Consider the following 18,876-nt stretch of genomic DNA (forward strand, 5'->3'; position numbering starts at 1 on the left):
AAATGTCATCCGTTACAAAAATTTGTCCCCAAAATCTTAAAAATGTTTCTTTTCTCTTAATTTTATCTGAATAATATTAAATTTCAAACTGACCACAAAGTACCAATTTTTTGAAATATCGAAAAGTTACTAAAATATATTGTTAAAAAATCTAATAAGGTTGCAAATGTGAAATTTCAATTGCTTTGTAAAAAAAATAATCAAGTAATTAAGTACTTCATTTTTAAGCCATAAACTAATACTGAATTAAAACCCATTAAATTCAGATTAAGACTTCTGAGGAATATAAAATTTTAGTGCATTTTAAATTTTACTGCATTTTCGTATTCCGTTATTCAATTGTGGATGTATTATGAAATCTTACTTGGTATAAACCAAGGGTAAAACCGCTGATCAAAGAGTGACCGCAAAATACCTGAATTTCGCCCGTTTTTTTCACAATTCGCAGAGAATTTAAAAAAATACATAAAAATATGTTTTTGGTCGCAAATTACTTGTCGTAAAAAACTGAAATGCGCATAGCTTTTAGTATTTTGAAATTTAAAAGATCACCTTAGGGGTTGAAAAAATACCAAAAATGAAGAATTTGAATATTACCAATTGATATAAAAACTATTAGCATGTGAATTATCTTAATATATATTTTTTTGGAATGTTTACAATTATTTCTGATATTCTCTATTTTGGGGATGATTCCACCCCCTGAACACGCTTAAGGGTGGATTTTCTAATTCAATATTCTTATTTCAGTCATGAGAATAAATCTTTCTCTGTATCAAGAATTATTCGAAAGAAAAATTCACATGCTAATAGTTTTCATATTTATTGGTAATATTCAATTTTTCATTTTGGGCGTCTTTTCAACCCCTAAATAGGGTGATTTTTGAAAAATTTCAAAAAACTGGAAGTAATGCTCATCTTAATTTTTTACGACGAGTAATTTGATACCAAAAACATATTATTATCTATTTTCTTTAGTTCTCTGCGAATTGTGAAAAAACGGGCGATTTTTGCGGTCACTCTTTGTACACCAGACATCCCTTTTTCGAAGACATCCCTGGACATACTTGAATTTCCCATCTTCATCACCATCAGTTATGTTTGTTAATAATAGTAAGTACGTCATCCTTGAACACTTAACATAATTATTAATTATACCTACTAAATATAAACTTACCGGGTATTTCACATAAAAGTCCTCAGCTGCGAATTTGTCTCGGCAACGGAAGGACATATTTTGATTTTGAAAAACAGATGATAGAGCTCATCGACGGCTTCGTCAAGAAGTGCAACTTGATTTTTTGCAGAGCAAATTGCAGATGGCGCTGAAGTCGCAAGAAATTTTTCGTTAGCAGCAACTTTGTAACAAAGTTTATCTGATACTTTATTCAATTCTAAACAATTTTTGTCAAATGACTATTTTTCAAAAACTTAATAGTTTCAGAGATATCGGACTCTTCAGCCGGTGAGGTCCAAACTCAAGCGTATTTTAGAGTTTCGAATTTATTATTAGCTTACACAATGGAATAATAATGCTCATGTCATGTGCATGCGTGATATCGACGATCGCAAAATTTTTTGAGGACGTCCTCGGAAATCCTCGGACAAAGTTCTGATCTGAATTAAATGGATTTTTTTTAGTTAATTTTTGATAAGCAGTTTCTGATATAATTACAAGAGTCATATACATAACATTTTTTATTTAGAATTTGAAGATTTGTCAAATTATGTTAATATGGTGTTGCCATTTAAAAAAATATTGTTTTAGTAGCTACTAAACAAATCTGGCAACACCGGTAAGCATTAGTTGTAAATTTTTCTCAGTCAAGTTATTTCCTGCAACTTTGCATTTGGAAGTACTAGTCTATCACTTCAAATACAAAAGTTGGCCTATGTCAGGTTTCAAAAAAATACACTGTATACGAGTATCTCAGGTCAGTGATATGAAAGACGTTAATTGTTTTTAAAATGTTGACGACTAGCAGGAATTTTTATAAAGAATTATATATTCTAATAAATTTTCAAATAAATACTAATATAATTGTGAGAGTCATTGTTTATTTAGAAATGTCATATTTCATTTGGTTTTATCCATCTAACATTAGGTAGTTAATATTGAAGTAATAGTTGAAGTAAAACAATTGAATCGTTTCATACAACGACTGAACTTCTTCACTCAGGAGTCAAACTGGTAATGATTTTAACATTTGACAAAATTTCATTCGTTATAATTCTGTAGAACACCCAGCCTTTTACAAAAAAAAAAGAATAGCCCGATAGTAAAATGACGCAAGGCATTTTTTGAAATGACAGATTTTACATTCTGGGTCCACATACACATCGCTTTCCTCTTTCGTCACTTTATAATATTTACACTGACAAGATATACTGTATATGTGTGTATACAGGGTGTCCCATTCAAGTTTAAAAAAAAACTTGTGCAAGTTCCTCATGGGAAAATAATAGGGATAGTTCATGTAAAGTTTTTTTCTTAGACGCCCTGTTTTTGAGATACAGTGTGTTGAAGTTATTACTTTCCAAATGGTTTTCCTTAATTATCTTTAAATTGGCTAAAGAAAAAAGTGTCAAAGTTCGTACACGAATAAACATCAACTGTGCGTTAAGAATAATGTGCAAACGGTTTCTTTCTGAAGAGCAGTGTCGCCGATACAGGTAACAGGAGGGGTACAATCGAAAAAAAAAATATGTTAAAAGTCAAAATTGATATCATTTCTAAAAAAAAATGGTATACTTGTCGAAATTCGGTAGCACGTACCATTTTCGAGAAAAATGAAGTTGCATAGAAGGAAATGGGGGACAATTTCAGTATCTACTGTAGTATTTCGCGTTTGCACATTTATTTAATTGTGCAGCTGTTTTGTTCTGTATGTCTCCCAGTCTGTTTCCTAATATTTTTCTGTTTTTATCACTTTTTTAAGCATTCATGTCAATCAAAAATTCAGTCCATTCAACAATTGTTTATTTTAGTAATGGTAGTGTAGTAGTTTACAAAATCTAAAATTAGTTAATAATAGATAATTAATTACCATAATCTGTTTATTTTTATTTACTTTTTTAAATGTTAGTTTACAACAAACTGACACTTGAAAAAATAAATTTATTTTTTTAGTTAATAAAATGTTTTACAATTTAACTGTTTCATGTGATACGTAAGAAATTAAAATTATAGTCTTAAAAGCAAATACTGTTGGTAGCTAAATGTCTTCAGCTCATTCAATGGTAAGGTCCTCTTTCAATGTAATATTTTGTTAACGTACTTGTGCCGCTTTATGTGAGCATGCAACTTCATTTTTCTCAAAAATGGTACATGCTACCGAATTTCGCCAATTATACCTTTTTTTGTAGTATGCTTTAGTGTGTACAGAACCGTTGACTTTTACATATTTTTTCTTCAATTGTACCCCTTTATTTACTTGTATCGACGACACTGCTTTTCAGAAAGAAACCGTTTGCACATTATTTTTAACGAACAGTTGATGTTTACTCAGTACAAATTTTGACATTTTTATCTTTAGCCGATTTAAAAATAATTAAGGAAAACCATTTGGAAAGTGACAACTTCAACACACTGTATATCGAAAACAGGGCATCTAAGAAAAAAATATTACATGAACTACCCCCATTATTTTCCTATGAGGAAATTGCACGCAAGTTTTTTTGAAACATGAACGGGACATCCTGCATATATTATATATAAAATATATTTCATTTGTTCTTTTCGAAAAAAAAACGCTTTACTATAAAAAATAAATAAGTATATATTCTCGTTATTCTACCAAAAGTCTATAGTATTTTGGTAATATAGATATCTAAACTCATATTTGTTCATTACAGATCGCAACTTACCAATGGTTCCTTGTACATAAATAGCGTCATCGAAGAACAAAGACTAACAGGAACATATCAATGTATGGCATCGCTACCAAATGTTGGATCTATCGTAAGCAGGACTGCCAGACTTAGTGTAGCTAGTAAGTAAATTAATTAATCACCATCGAAGTTCAGTTGTCAGAAAATGAAAACATAATTCTTGAACGATTGCACTTCTCAGGGCCAGCGGAAGGGATGAAACAGCGAGGCAGATGTTTCAGGCGGCATTTTTTAGGGCGGCATTTTAAGACTTGATTATTAACTTTTTATAAATTTCAGAAATTGAAAATTGCACAAAAATCTGAAAAAAAACATTTTTTGACCCCGAATGCGTGCTTTGTGCTTTTATTAATTATTTAGAAATCAACGAGTTGAGCGAAAATTTCCCTAACATCGTTTTTTGTTAACCATTTCTGTGTCTGTGGCCAGTGGAGAATGTTCTTTTTCAAAATTAAAAATTATAAAAAATTATTTATGAACAACCATGCATGGCCCAGGAACGGTTAACAGACATAGCCAATCTTGCTATCGAGAAATATATAACAAATAATTTGGTTTACGCTGATATCATTGAAGACTTTGTTAATGAAAAATGTAGAAAAGTTGATATGTGATATGTGTAAAGATCCCGTTTTGACATTATTTATTTTCTTTTTTGTTTTTATTGAATATTTATTTATTATTATTAATGATAATACAACATAACATCATATTATTTTTATGAGCAATAGACGGTTTGCTACAAGCAGAACTTTGATCCGTTTTAATTATTAATACGTTTTAAATTGTATTTTTTTTTAATTTAAAGATATATTATAGCCACGGAATTTACCCCACCCGTACGCTATGGCGTTTCTAATGACGGGTAAATTAAGTACTACGTAGGTCCGTTTGCACCTACTAATAGAGCATTTCCCTATTATCTGTTAAGTGCAATTGACAGAGATAGAAGATAGATCAACGTTCATGTAACAGAGTCTATAAACGATTATACAGGGTGATCAAGAATGATTGATCGTGCTGCCTCATACTGATTTTTGATGTGCGGCATACCAGTTTTTGATACCAATACTAGAATCATGAGCGCAGGTTGAGGGATTTTAATGGTAAACAAATAATTACGTTCAAACGTCAAATAAATTAGGTTACTGTCAAAATGGAAATTCATAATAAAAATATCAATTATTTAACAAAAATCAAAGTTATTTCACAAATTAAGCAATACTGATGGATCAATAAATGTTATTATTGTTATTATTATTATTATTATTATTATTATTATTATTATTAAAGAGGATGACAGAATCAGATGTAGGTTTAGCCTAACTATTCCAAAATTCTTATTTCATTTACAATTAGAAAAACGTTTAAATCAAAGTTTGATGTAGTTAATTTTGAATAACGACTTTAAGTGCTGCAGCGATTTTATTTTTAAAAAGTTTTGAGTTAATTTTAAAATAGAAGTACTATTGTGGCAACATTTCTGGCATCTAAGACGATTCAGCTATACAGCGACACGCTGCAACCTGCTGTTTTTCATCGAAGCAAACTGCTGTATGTTTATAAAACGACTATTTTGCAGCTACTGCTTTCACACTTCTGAATATCCAGCGCAAGCGATCCAGCCCAAAAATGTACGCTGAACATTTTTGTTAGCTGTCGAAATTCAGCAAAAGTGTCTTAAAAACGTTTGCTTCAAGCCTTCAAGTAAATGCAAGCAGTTGGAAGTGCTTGATTATGTTAGACGGTAGGATTGTCTATATGACCGAGCAGGCCCGGTCTGGCTCATTCGGGGACCGTCGGGAAAAATCGAAATCGGGGCCTATTAGGGTTTGTCTATTATTAGGGTGCATATCGACTCTCCCAAGAAAAGCTGTCGTATCTCCAATTTGGTTATACTGACATAATTGCATTTGAATAGTTGAGAAAATAATTAAAATAAAATTCGTTATTTTTTTTATTACAATAGCTAAATCGTTCTTCTTTAACAAAGTAATTATTGTCTAGGTCTTAATTAATTATTGATGATCTAAATAAAATAGTTTAGGATAAGAAAAAAATGAATTTTGAATGAGTTACTACAGTTTTCGTGGACAAAATTTTTATTGAGAAACAACTTGCTACACTAATAAGGTACAGAAAAATTAAATATTTTCTATTTTTAGATAAAAAAATAATTGTTAATAATCAATAATGACATAAAAGGAAAATTTATTACGATTCAGAGTCAGAGTCATCTTCTTGGTCAATATTACTTTCTTCCTGGTGGTCAGTCTTACTAGCAGGCCGAAGGGAGTTGTAAAATCCATGATACATCGGTGGTATCAAATTAGCCTTACACAGATCCAAAAGACCGCTTAATTTTTTACCATTAATTGGCAGAAAACCTTGGAAATTGATATTTTTCGCGTTTGCGTGTATTTTTTGTTTGTAAGTCTAGTTCTTTATGATTGTCTCCAAAATTATACACAAAAAATATTTTATTGGGGGAGACTTTGGATTGCAGTGGATTTCTCTGATTTTGCTGAATTTTACAGCCTCTCCAGCAATATCTTTCCAGTTTTGTTTCTTTACCATTGGTTTAAAAGTTACAAAATCTTCTTGAGACATTTATTTTACTTTGTACTGGGGGACAGTAACTTTGGCCATTTTTATTAGACAAATCCACTGATCAGGACTATCAGGAATGTATATAACAGAGTGACGTTTTTTTTGCAACTTCAATCACAGCATGCATGCTGTCATTTTATTCTGCGTGTGGCCAATTTCAAGAAAATGATGTGTTATTTCCAAATCCAAAGTTATTGATGCATAAGCAAACATTGCAAAAACAAAACGATTACGGTTTTGACCACCGCAATTGTCGGAATAAAGGATAATTTTTCGTATGCCATTTTCTTTATCACTTTTTAAAAACATCCATAAACAACTTCCAATTTCATCCGGTCCCCTCTTCGATATTTGCTCATACCATACATAGCAATAACCTTGATTGCTGCCTAAATCATAAATTGTAAAGTTGTATGTTGCGATTTTACTTTTATAATAAAAATCGCTGACTTCTGTCTTGGGTTATTAGAGATTTATAATTTTTCGAAAATTCTTTATCAATGTCTTTCAGATTTCGAACAGCGATTTTGTTTAAATTATGATTATTATAATCATCTTCCATTTTTTCTGTTCTCTTCTCGGGATCTGTATTCTTATAGTAGTCCAAGCATTCTGTCACGGATTAATGTTAAATTTGCAGAAATTATTACCTGGACAAAAAAAATATGACCGTATAGAAAATTAAATTTTAAATTGAGTTTCTTGTTCTTTAAACTCGATCCAATATGGCGAACATGGTTAAAAAAAATCGCAAAGTTGAAAAAAACTGTTTTTCTAAAATAACTAAAAAAATATAGCACGGATTGAAAAATTTTAAATGAGAAAGTTGTAGGTTTTAAAAAGATCTATCGACTGATTTTTTGAAAGTATCGATTGCTTTGTTACTTTTCGAGATATATCGAAAAAACCGTTAAAAATCTTCTCTTTTCTCTTCTTCTATAACTCGTTTACATTTACGTGCCCATATTTGCTATTTACTGCAAGCATAGCCCGCGGCAAGCCAAAAAAGTACATTTTTGAAAAATTTAAAAATATTAATTATTTTTCGAGATATATCGATTTTTTGAAAAAAAGGCGCTCTCGAAAATTGGCTAGATCTTCTCAGCGGATAGCCCTACAGTAACGATTTTCGGTTTATTTTCTTCGTAAAGAGTTATATTATCATGCTGTTAAAAAATGTTGACGATTTTATTAATTTTAAGGATCAAAAAATGACTGAAAAAGTTGCACTTTTTTTGGGTATGTTTTTTTCAAATAACTATTTCAATTTTTATTATTTTTTTGTACTTAATCTGGGGTAGCTAAACACGAATATTATAGCATTTTCGCCTTAGAAGCAAAATAGACCCGTAAATGTTTAGTTTTCTTTCTTTAAAAGTCATTTTCATAAAATAAAAATTGAAATAGTTATTTGAAAAAAACATACCCAAAAAAAGTGCAACATTTTCAGTCATTTTTTGATCCTTAAAATTAATAAAATCGTCAACATTTTTTAACAGCATGATAATATAACTCTTTACGAAGAAAATAAACCGAAAATCGTTACTGTAGGGCTATCCGCTGAGAAGATCTAGCCAATTTTCGAGAGCGCCTTTTTTTCAAAAAATCGATATATCTCGAAAAATAATTAATATTTTTAAATTTTTCAAAAATGTACTTTTTTGGCTTGCCGCGGGCTATGCTTGCAGTAAATAGCAAATATGGGCACGTAAATGTAAACGAGTTATAGAAGAAGAGAAAAGAGAAGATTTTTAACGGTTTTTTCGATATATCTCGAAGAGTAATAAAGCAATCGATACTTTCAAAAAATCAGTCGATAGATCTTTTTAAAACCTACAACTTTCTCATTTAAAATTTTTCAATCTGTTCTATTTTTTTTAAATTATTTTAGAAAAACCGTTTTTTTCAACTTTGCGATTTTTTTTAACCATGTTCGCCATATTGGATCGAGTTTAAAGAACAAGAAACTCAATTTAAAAATTAATTTTCTATACGGTCATATTTTTTTTGTCCAGGTAATAATTTCTGTAAGCATTTCTCTATAATGCTTGGACTATAGGCACTACACACGGAACACTGATCTTTTTTTGACTTAAAGAAAGCTATATTAAATTTCGAATTAAGAGTATCCCTGTATTGTCTGAGTGTAGTTACTACATCCCATTTTTGTTGTTTTGCATCTAAATACATTCTGTGCATTCGTGAAATACTCAAACCTTCTTCCAAGTACATTCGTTTTGAGTTTTTTCTTGTGTAATGAGAAGGCATAAGTGGAAAAGTTTTATGTGTTCCATAATGTTTTTTATTAGAGCATTCGGGTTCTTATGCGGTCTAGTGTTGTTTTTCCCTTTTCTGTACCGTTCTACAGTATCATCTTTTTGCAAAGCGGTGCTTACAACTGTTTCAGAAATTGCAAGCGTATCGTTTTGCAAATTTGTTTCTCATAATTGTCAATGACAAACTTATAATTGCGAGAGAAATTCCTTCTGGAATATTTATTATGTACAGTAACCTGCTTTTTTTCTCGTTGTGTCACACACCTTACAAGAAAATCCCATTGCCGAGTATGATCTCCAAGGTTCCAAAATTCGTCAAAAATGACTTTTCTAGCTTCTTCATTTATTATTTTGTTGCATTTATATCTGCAAGTTTATTTACGAGGTAATTTCATTACCTTTGCAAAAATAAGTTTGGCTTTACGATTTTTATGTAATACAAATTCCATTCAAATTTTAATTTATAAATTGTTTCTGTCTCACTCACGCAGCGTGCAACGCGCAAACGCGGCAGGCATGACAGAAGCTATTTACATGCTGCCATCTGGATCGAGCTTGCAAGACAAACTCTCCCATCTATTTGCAGCTCAAATTAAAGCTTATTAGTTATTTCAAACACCATCTTTAAAATATTGCAGTACTTATTCCGTTTTTAAATAATTTTTTTAATAGAAAAAAACTCATTGGGATAGGTGACTTTGAATCGTCATTTCTCCGACTCCAGTCCGTTTTCACAGATTTTATTTACGCTATAGCTCTATAGGCTACGTCCAAACTATTATTGGTTTTAAAATTATATAAAATTATATTAATATAGATAATAAACTTAAACCTATCGACCCAGAATACAGGATACAGAAAATCAATAATAGTTTGGACATAGTCCGAGGGCTTTAAAAAATTTTAAAGCTCTCGGTTATTATTTATATTCTCATTTTTTCTTCCGAGCACATAACTTATACGGCTATAGGGTAAAGGGTTATTATAATTTTAAAAGACTTACAGTTTGGGAGATATTAATTTCTCTCGTTTTTCCTCCAAGCCCACGGCTTAAGGAGTTATTAGTTTAAAGGGCTTACGGTTTGGAATATATATTTATTTCTCTCTTTCTTTCCTGTAGGTACACTGTTTATAGGGGTATAGGGCAAAATAATACAATTTGTGTTATTTTTTTGATCTGGGAAATTCCCATTTCTATAAAAGATTCAATTTTCATTTTTACGTTCTTATTTTTTCTTATCAATTTACGGTGGCTATATCAAGAATTTACAAAAAAATTTCTTATACTTTTGGCGCCTCGTTAGTCGTTTGGGGGCCTATCTTCCAAAATAAGTCGGGTTTTGCCGACTGCCCGACCTGGCCAGACCGGGCCTGTGACCGAGAGCTATAAACAACAGTTACATGCAATATATAATAACAGAGGAATTGGAATTTTTTCACATTTTATTGAATACTTTACATTAAAATTACATAAAATCCATAAAAATATCTATATTTTTACAATAAATGTTCAATATGATGTCCATTGTTGTTCAAGCAAGTATTAATTCTTCTTTTCATACTATTAAATACATTATGTAAAACATTTTGTGTAATACTCCTAATTTCGTTTGTAATTGCCTCTTGAAGTTCTTCAATCGTGTGTAACCGTTGAGCAAATACTGAATTTTTTAAAAAACCAAATAAATAATAGTCTAGGGGTGTAAGGTCAGGAGAACGTGGTGGCCATCTATCTCGACTAATTATTCGATCATCATAATACTCTCTAATCAACTCTAAAGTTTCGTTAGAGGTGTGAGCTGTTGCGCCATCTTGCTGAAAGTATCCATGATGGATTTCATCGTCGTGAAGTTCCTCAAAAAATGGTAACAATATTTGCTGCCGATATACCTGCCCAGTTACATTTTCACGGAAAAAATATGGTCCGATTATTCTTCTACGTGACATAGCTACCCAAACACCAAGTTTAATAGGGTGCAGAGTTGTTTCACGCAAAATATTAGGGTTTTCTGTGTTCCAAGAGCGATAATTTTGGGAGTTTACGTACCCACTTAAATGAAACCACGCTTCATCAGAAAAAAATGTTAGATCTAGAATATCGTCGTCATTCAGATTTTCGTTAAACCAATTACAGTATTGCACACGTTTTCCAAAATCTAACGGAAGTAGTTCCTGCACAACACTAACTTTATAAGGATGAAAATGCAACTTCTTTACTGCTTTATGGCATGATCCATATGATATTCCTATAAACAATTTAGGAATAATGATACAAATTTTAGAATAAATATTTGTTATTAAGTACCTGTTTGAGCAGATAACCGACGTAGTGATTTGGTTGGACTAGCTCGTAAGCGGTTTTCAACATCTTCCAAGACTTCCTCTGTAAGAATAGACTTTCTGCCTGGAGATTTTCCTCTACAAACACTTCCAGTGTTATGGAAGCGTTCCACTAATCTCTTCACGTGTCTCGAAAAAATTTCATAATCAATTTCATCATTTGGAAATTGTTCTTGAAATTGTAAATGACACGAATTCATCGAATATTTCCAACCATTACCATTGTTTTGTCCACTACGAAAATAGGCCTCCAGAAGAAATTTATCATGTTCTAATGAAAATGCCATGTTCTTAACCTAAATTAAAAAACCGATTAGGTTAGGGAACAACATACGCAATAAATTAATTACTCACGTATAATATCCACCTACTCTAACTATCGTATTGAAAAATACTATTTTATAATGTCGCAAAATATATCAGGTAACAACAAAATCTACAAAATAATATTCAAGCCAAAAAATCTGTACAGAACAGAACGTCAAATTGTGAAATCGCCACAAAACACCATGAAATCGCACGAAAAAAAAAGTAATTTTAGCAGACGGAAATCAGTTTTGAAGCAATTGAGACAGGGTACGTTCAGAATCCGGTCAATCATTCTCGATCTCTCTGTAGATCCTATCGCACAAAACAAATAATATTGAACCGTTATAAAAATCATTTGATATTTTATACGCTTTATGGTAATAGTGTTTTTATATTATGTCTGAGTCACTCTCTATAAGTTCAACCGCGAAGTATAGAGATGATTGAAAAATAGAAACTGATACAGAATTCATTTCGCAAACTGGAACATTTTTTAAACCTATCTGCAGAACCTATCGTAGACATGAAATAATTTTTTGGTCAAAATTTATTATACACCCCGATATGAAATTATCGAATACGCAACTCCACATTCTTTTAATTTGTCGAGTGAAGATAAGACGACGATTTAGGCTCGCTAGTATGCAATTTCACCAAGTCACTCTCAGATACAATCTAAGTCACGTAACACCATCTTAATACGCGCAAACGTTTTCGCGTGGCCATAAAGCATTTTCCTTCACGGTAACGGTTATTATTGTCCGAGAATTATAGCTCCTCATGGAAATATTGCGGGTTATAAGAAACCGTATAAATAATTCATATCGTTCTCGAGGAAGTGAGAAGGGACTCCCAAAAGGAGACTGGATATTTATGTTAGACTTGCTTGATATGTCGGGTTGAAGTTATTACATGCATGGCCGAATTGTACGAAAGGTTGGACGGTTTTATTTTCTTTGGACTGACAGAGAGGAATGGTTCAATTTGCTTAAGTTGTCACGTTACACACTTTTTTTTAAGGGAAATAAAAGTTTTAGTTAAAGTAGCAAAGTGAAATTTGTTTTTTTCCCTTATTTTATATGAAAATCCGGTGTTGTCGCAGCAGAAATAAGAGTTCGTGTGAGAAATAAATGTTTATTTCCCTCTTTTTATATACAGGAATAAATACAAATGTTGCAATAATTCTTTTTAACTTTCAGTTGAAGTCAGACTACTCAGACTATAAACAACAACAAAACTCTCTTGTTTTAACTTGTAGAAAAACTTAACCATTGAACTGCACTGAATACAGAACTTAACAGAACTTTAATCTAACAGTGCCGACAACCTTAAAAACACAAATCTGGTTTGTTACACTTTACAACACCCCCCCTCAATTTGTGGTTTTTAAACGTTGTCAGAACATCACATTACAAAATACAAATTCCCATAAGGCTTCTCAATTTTTCAAATTGTTCACCAGCTAACGCCTTTGTTAGACAGTCTGCAATTTGTTCTTTTGTAGAAATGTACTTCACTTCAATGTCTCCACATAAAACTAAATCTCTTATAAAGTTGTATTTAACGTCAATGTGTTTTAGTCTCTGATGATCAGTTTTATATACCAAGTGTATACATGACTGATTGTCCTCGTAAATCACAACACTACCAGTTTCATTTTGAAGTTCTTTGAGTAGATTCACTAGCCAAACACACTCTGATGCAGCCGTAGCAAGTGCAACATACTCCGCTTCAGTTGATGACAGTGAGACTGATTTCTGTTTCTTAGTTGCCCAGCATATAGTGGAACCATAAAGCTTGAATAGGTAACCAGTCACTGATTTTCTATCTGATGCATTGGCCCAATCCGAATCAGCATAACCAACTAAAGGCTCACCAGTTTTCTTATAAAATAGACCAAATTCTGCAGTACCACGTAAATAACGTAAAATTCTCTTGAGTCCATTCCAGTGACATTCAGTTGCACTATTCTGAAATCGACTAAAGAAATTAACTGCTGCACAAATGTCAGGTCTTGTATTTAACATAATATAGCTTAAACAGCCAACTAATTCTCTGTATGGCTTCTTATCTGTAATATTTTCATTATTTTTAGGTTCTGCCAGTTCTACATTACTTGTCATCATAGGTGTTCTGGTCGGATTACATAATTCCATTCCGAAACGTTTTAACAAATTTTCGATATAAATTTTCTGGCTCAAAAACATACCTTCGGATGTTATATCAATCTTTATACCAAGAAACCTCTTCAATTTTCCCATGTCAGTCATGTCAAATTCTAAATGTAACGATTTTCTGACAGAATTTATCTCATGTTCATTATTACCAGTCAAAATAATATCGTCAACATACAGGAGTAGATAAAGTTTAAATTTTTCTGTAACTTTCATGTACAAACACATATCATATTCAGATCTTTTAAAACCAATTTTTCTCATAAATGTATTAAAACGATTATTCCATGCACGAGGTGCTTGTTTCAAACCATATAACGATTTGTTTAAACGACAAACAAGATTTGAATTCTTTGTTTCATAACCTTCTGGCTGCAACATATATATCTCTTCTTCTAATGTTCCATGCAAAAATGCATTCTTAACATCAAGTTGGACAGCGCACATACTGTTTTGATTTATTAGTGCCAGTAATATTCTTACCGTAGTAAGCCTAGCTACAGGTGCATAAGTTTCTGTGTAGTCAAAATCTTTTCTTTGTGAACAACCTTTTATCACCAGTCTAGCCTTGTATCTTTCTATGTTTCCTTCTTCATCTCTTTTTATCTTAAAAACCCATTTATTCTGTATCGCCCTTTTTCCAGGTGGTAACTCGGTTAACGTCCACGTCTGGTTTTTCTCAATGGAACTTATTTCTTCTTTAATTGCCTCTTTCTATTTGTCTTTATTTTGCCTTTCATTTATTTCTTGTAATGATTGATATCTTCAACATAAATTTCTGCGTTTAAAGCTAAAATCACATAATCTTCAAGATAAGAAGGTAAGTTTATTTTCCTTTCGCTTCTTCGAATTTCCGCGACTTTTATCTTATCAGTTTGACTACTGTTTTCTTCTTCCTTTAAACTTTCGTTTTCTTCCAACACTGATTCTTCTATATTGTGATTGTTTTCGTTTTCAAATATATCATATTCATATTCTTCAATATCTTTAACAGTTTTGGATTCGTCGAAAACAACATCACATCCATTAATGATAGTTTTATTACTAGGGTCCCATAGTCTATATCCATTTGGACAGTACCCCACGAGAACACACTTTACAGTTCGAGAGTCAAATTTTCCAGGATTTATTTCTTTTGGTAAATGCAAATATGCCAAACTACCAAAAACTCTCAATTTTTGTAGGTTAGGTTTATGTCCATACCACAACTCTGCAGGAGTTTTTCCTTGTAACACCCTTGTTGGACTTCTGTTTATTAAATAAACAGCTGATGTAACTGCTTCCACCCACATATCTTTGTCTAAATTGGATTCCAGTAACATACAGCGTGCTTTTTCTATGATTGTTCGATTCATCCTTTCGGCCAAACCATTTTGCTGTGGTGTGTACCTAATAGTGTATTCCAACTGAATTCCTTTTTCTTCAACAAAAGACTTGATTTCATTGGTTACATATTCACGTCCATTATCACATCTAAATCGACTTATCCTTTTTTCAAAATGTGCAGTTGCCATGGCTTCATATATTTTGAAATACTTAAATACCTCAGACTTGTTTTTCAGTGGATATACAACAGTAAAATGCGTGTAATCATCTATAAATTCTAAAATATATCGGTTTCCATTGAACGACTCAGGATTTATCGGACCAAACAAATCACTGTGGATAAGTTGAAGTGGACGACTTGCTTTCACATGCTCTTTATTATGTGGTAGACAGGTTTGTTTTCCTTCCACACAAATAGAACAGATCTTATATGACAGTTCATTTGAATTGTAACTTATTCCATCCACCATCTTACTTAAAAGTTTCATATTTCCTGTACTCATGTGTCCTAGACGTTTATGCCATAATTCTTCAGTATTTTCTTTCATAGAACATGCTTGAACATAATTTCTAGCAAGTTCTAATTCGTATAATTTATCATTTCTTACTGCAGTTGCTAATATTTTATTTCCTTTCATAATCTGTCCTTTACCACTTTCAAATACTATCTTTAAACCATTCATTTCCAGTTTTCGTACAGACAACAAGTTTAGTTCAAGACCAGGAACAAACAACACATCTTTTATTGTGACAGGAATTTCATGACCAGCAACAACTGTTTTTATTTTGACATCTCCCATTTTTTCAGCAACCAAAAACTGTCCAGACTTTGCACTTTTTATTTGCACTTTTGTTTCTAACACTCGTATGTTCTCCAAGTTTTTATCATTTTTCGTTAAGTGTTCAGACGCTCCAGAATCTAAAAACCAGTTTGTGCTATTTATTGAGCTCACACTCATGGCTGGGAAACAATAAGTTTGTTCATTTTCGGTGTCTTCCACACTAACTTTAGCTTCTGCCTTGGAATTTCTATCAAACTTTCTCACTGGTTTCTTACATTCTGATTTCTTGTGACCAACAATACCGCAGTTATAACACTTATATCTGAATTTTTCGTAGACTTTAGAATTCTTTCCTGCCGATGATACAAACGCAATGCTTTGTTGTCCTTCATTCTTCAGTTTTGGTTTTGTACATCTTCTTTTTGATTCTTCTTCGAGAAGACGACTTTTAACGAATGCCAATGTTAAATTATCTGCTGACAAAGTTTCTAATGCTGTAACAACAATATCATACTCATTTGGCATTGTCAAAAGTAAATGACAAACTACATCTGTCTCTTCTAACGTAGCACCAGTTGATCGTAACTCTCTGATTAATTTATCAAATTTTAAGAAATGTGCTTCCATTTGCATGCTACTTGCATTAAACTTTAACATTAGCAACGACTTTCTAAGTAGTAATTGCCTAGCCACTCCTTTTCTTTCAAACGTATTGTATAAATTTGACCACATTTCATATGCAGTTTCAGCATCTTTAACATATTCGAGGTGACTATCTGCTACTCTCTGGACAATCTGCAATCTACATTTCCTATCTTTCTTTTTCCATTTTTCTAACTCTGCTTCTTTATTTGCTTTAGTATCTACAGAATCTGTTTCCAGAAATCTTACTTTTCCTGTATACGGTTCATCAACTAATTCCAAAAGCTCGAAGTCCTCAAGCAAAGTCTCCATACGAAATTTCCAATTATTGAAATTATTTCCATCAAACAAAGGAACTTTTACACGTTCTTCCGGAGTACCCGCCATTTTTCCTTTTTAAAGCTTTTGCTCTTATATTCCTTATTCCAAAAACGTTGGCACTGGGCCCATAACCTGTTGTCGCAGCAGAAATAAGAGTTCGTGTGAGAAATAAATGTTTATTTCCCTCTTTTTATATACAGGGATATATACAAATGTTGCAATAATTCTTTTTAACTTTCAGTTGAAGTCAGACTACTCAGACTATAAACAACAACAAAACTCTCTTGTTTTTAACTTGTAGATAAAAAACTTAACCATTGATCTGCACTGAATACAGAGCTTAACAGAACTTTAATCTAACAGTGCCGACAACCTTAAAAAACAAAAATCTGGTTTGTTACACTTTACAACATCCGGTAAACATTTTACTTTAAATAATATTTATTGTGAATTTATTTTTTCAAAGTGTGAAACCGACTTTTGTACTCCGAGTTTGTAGAATTCTCCCGCTCATTTCCGGAAGCATTTGTTAATTTTGATCTTTAAATCTTGATTGCTTTTAAACCACTTCCATCTAAGAGATGCTTTAAAATTTTTAAGCAAATGAAAATTAGTTGATGATGCTAAATCTGAACTATATGCTAGAGCTAGACCATCCATAATCTTCCACCTAAAATGTTTAAGCAGTTCTTGACTTCACAGTAACATACGGACGAGCAACTGGCTACTCTCAGTCGTTAAAACGTCTGATAATAGATTTATTTATTGTTTCGTCTATGGTTATAAAAGTAGCTAAAAGAATACCCTTTTTAAATCCATTATACAGTAGCCCTTTTCCAACTAGAAAGGTCTATTTGAATTTTTTTATATGGATGGTGAATTCAATGAAAAATACTTCTCCATTTCGGTAGCGATACAGTTTTCTTTGTATTTACAGTTTTCTTTATATTTATGGCTTTGTATTTATGGTTTAACATTCACAAATCTATATGGCACATACTTTGTAGAGTTTAAAAAAATTTATGTGGGTATATCAAATGTAAAATGGCTATTTTGTTTATCCGTTTGATCCACTCGTTACTTCAATTCATCGATCGCGATAGGTAGACCTCGTAATCGCTCTTCATGGTCAACATTAGATCTTCTTTCTTTGGACATAGCCCATTTTGTTGCGAAGGACTTATCCATAATATCGATTACATAAACAGTATTGACTTTATGTTATTAAAAAACCAATTCACATTTAACGGATTTTCTTCATGTATCTATTCATATTTAATGTCATCTTCCAAACTACTACTATTAATAAAAACTTGATAAACCTTGATATGCGTTTGAATAAAATGAACTGTAAGAACTTATGTTATATTATCGTAAGTGTCTTCTGTTATCAAACGGGTACAAGGCTCTGGATGAAATTCTTATTTATAACCAAAGTGTTTCTTAAATAATAGGAATAGGTTTAAGGGTAATACTTAGGTCAAAATAGACCGATTGAACCAAACGTTACCTTGGTTAAATATCGATCTTTAATTTCAGAGAGTCAAAGATAAATCAAATTTTCACCTAATTAAAGTTTGTTTTTCTGGGTGGATGATTTCAGAAATGGCAGTAATGATTTCAATCACAAAAATGTTTCTTAAGCACATAGGGACACGTCCATGTTAGTCCTTTAAGTACTGGAAAAGATATATTCAAGAGATATTTCTGGTAAAGATAATTTGGGTAAATATTCTTTGTGTTTAAATGATTTTTTTTTTACTAAAATAGCATTTTCTCAAAATTAAACATAACTTTTAAGAAAAAATTATATTAGTACCTACTTAGTAAGGTCTTATTAACGCCCTCTAGAATGAATACCAAATGAATCCTGTTGTGATTATCTCCATAAATAACATACATAAATCCATCGAAAACCGATTTTTTTTTAGCCCTGAGATCTTGCAAAATAGCAGCATTTGCTTAAAGGATATTAGTCACTCTATTTTAATTCTTCCGCTTACCTGCATACTTATGTAATTCTTATAATGTATATCCATTGGATGTAAACTGTATTGACTTTTATAGGTGTTGCCTCTATTTTTATTTTTATTGTTTTTGTTATCTCTATAACCTATATCTGTATTGACTATTCCTATACAATTGTAATATTGTCTTAACGGAGAATAAATTATTATTATTATTATTATTCTTTATCAATGAGAC

At 31.7% G+C, this 18,876-nt stretch overlaps 1 protein-coding gene across 3 annotated transcripts in view; it reads left to right on the forward strand.

Annotated features, from left to right (window-relative positions):
* Positions 1–3,855: 3,855 nt before the first annotated feature.
* Positions 3,856–18,876, forward strand: part of LOC108915645 (neogenin) — a gene marked incomplete at its 5' end in the record, with an annotated part of 64,806 nt that continues 49,785 nt past the window's right edge. For all 3 annotated transcript variants that reach the window (XM_023456230.1, XM_018721738.1, XM_023456231.1), the window contains 1 exon segment: positions 3,856–3,992. In XM_023456230.1, coding sequence (XP_023311998.1) covers positions 3,856–3,992 — 137 coding nt within the window.

The sequence above is a fragment of the Anoplophora glabripennis genome, unplaced genomic scaffold (assembly GCF_000390285.2).
Source record: "Anoplophora glabripennis isolate ALB-LARVAE unplaced genomic scaffold, Agla_2.0 scaffold1300, whole genome shotgun sequence".
In the NCBI taxonomy this organism is placed as follows: Eukaryota; Metazoa; Arthropoda; class Insecta; order Coleoptera; family Cerambycidae; genus Anoplophora; species Anoplophora glabripennis.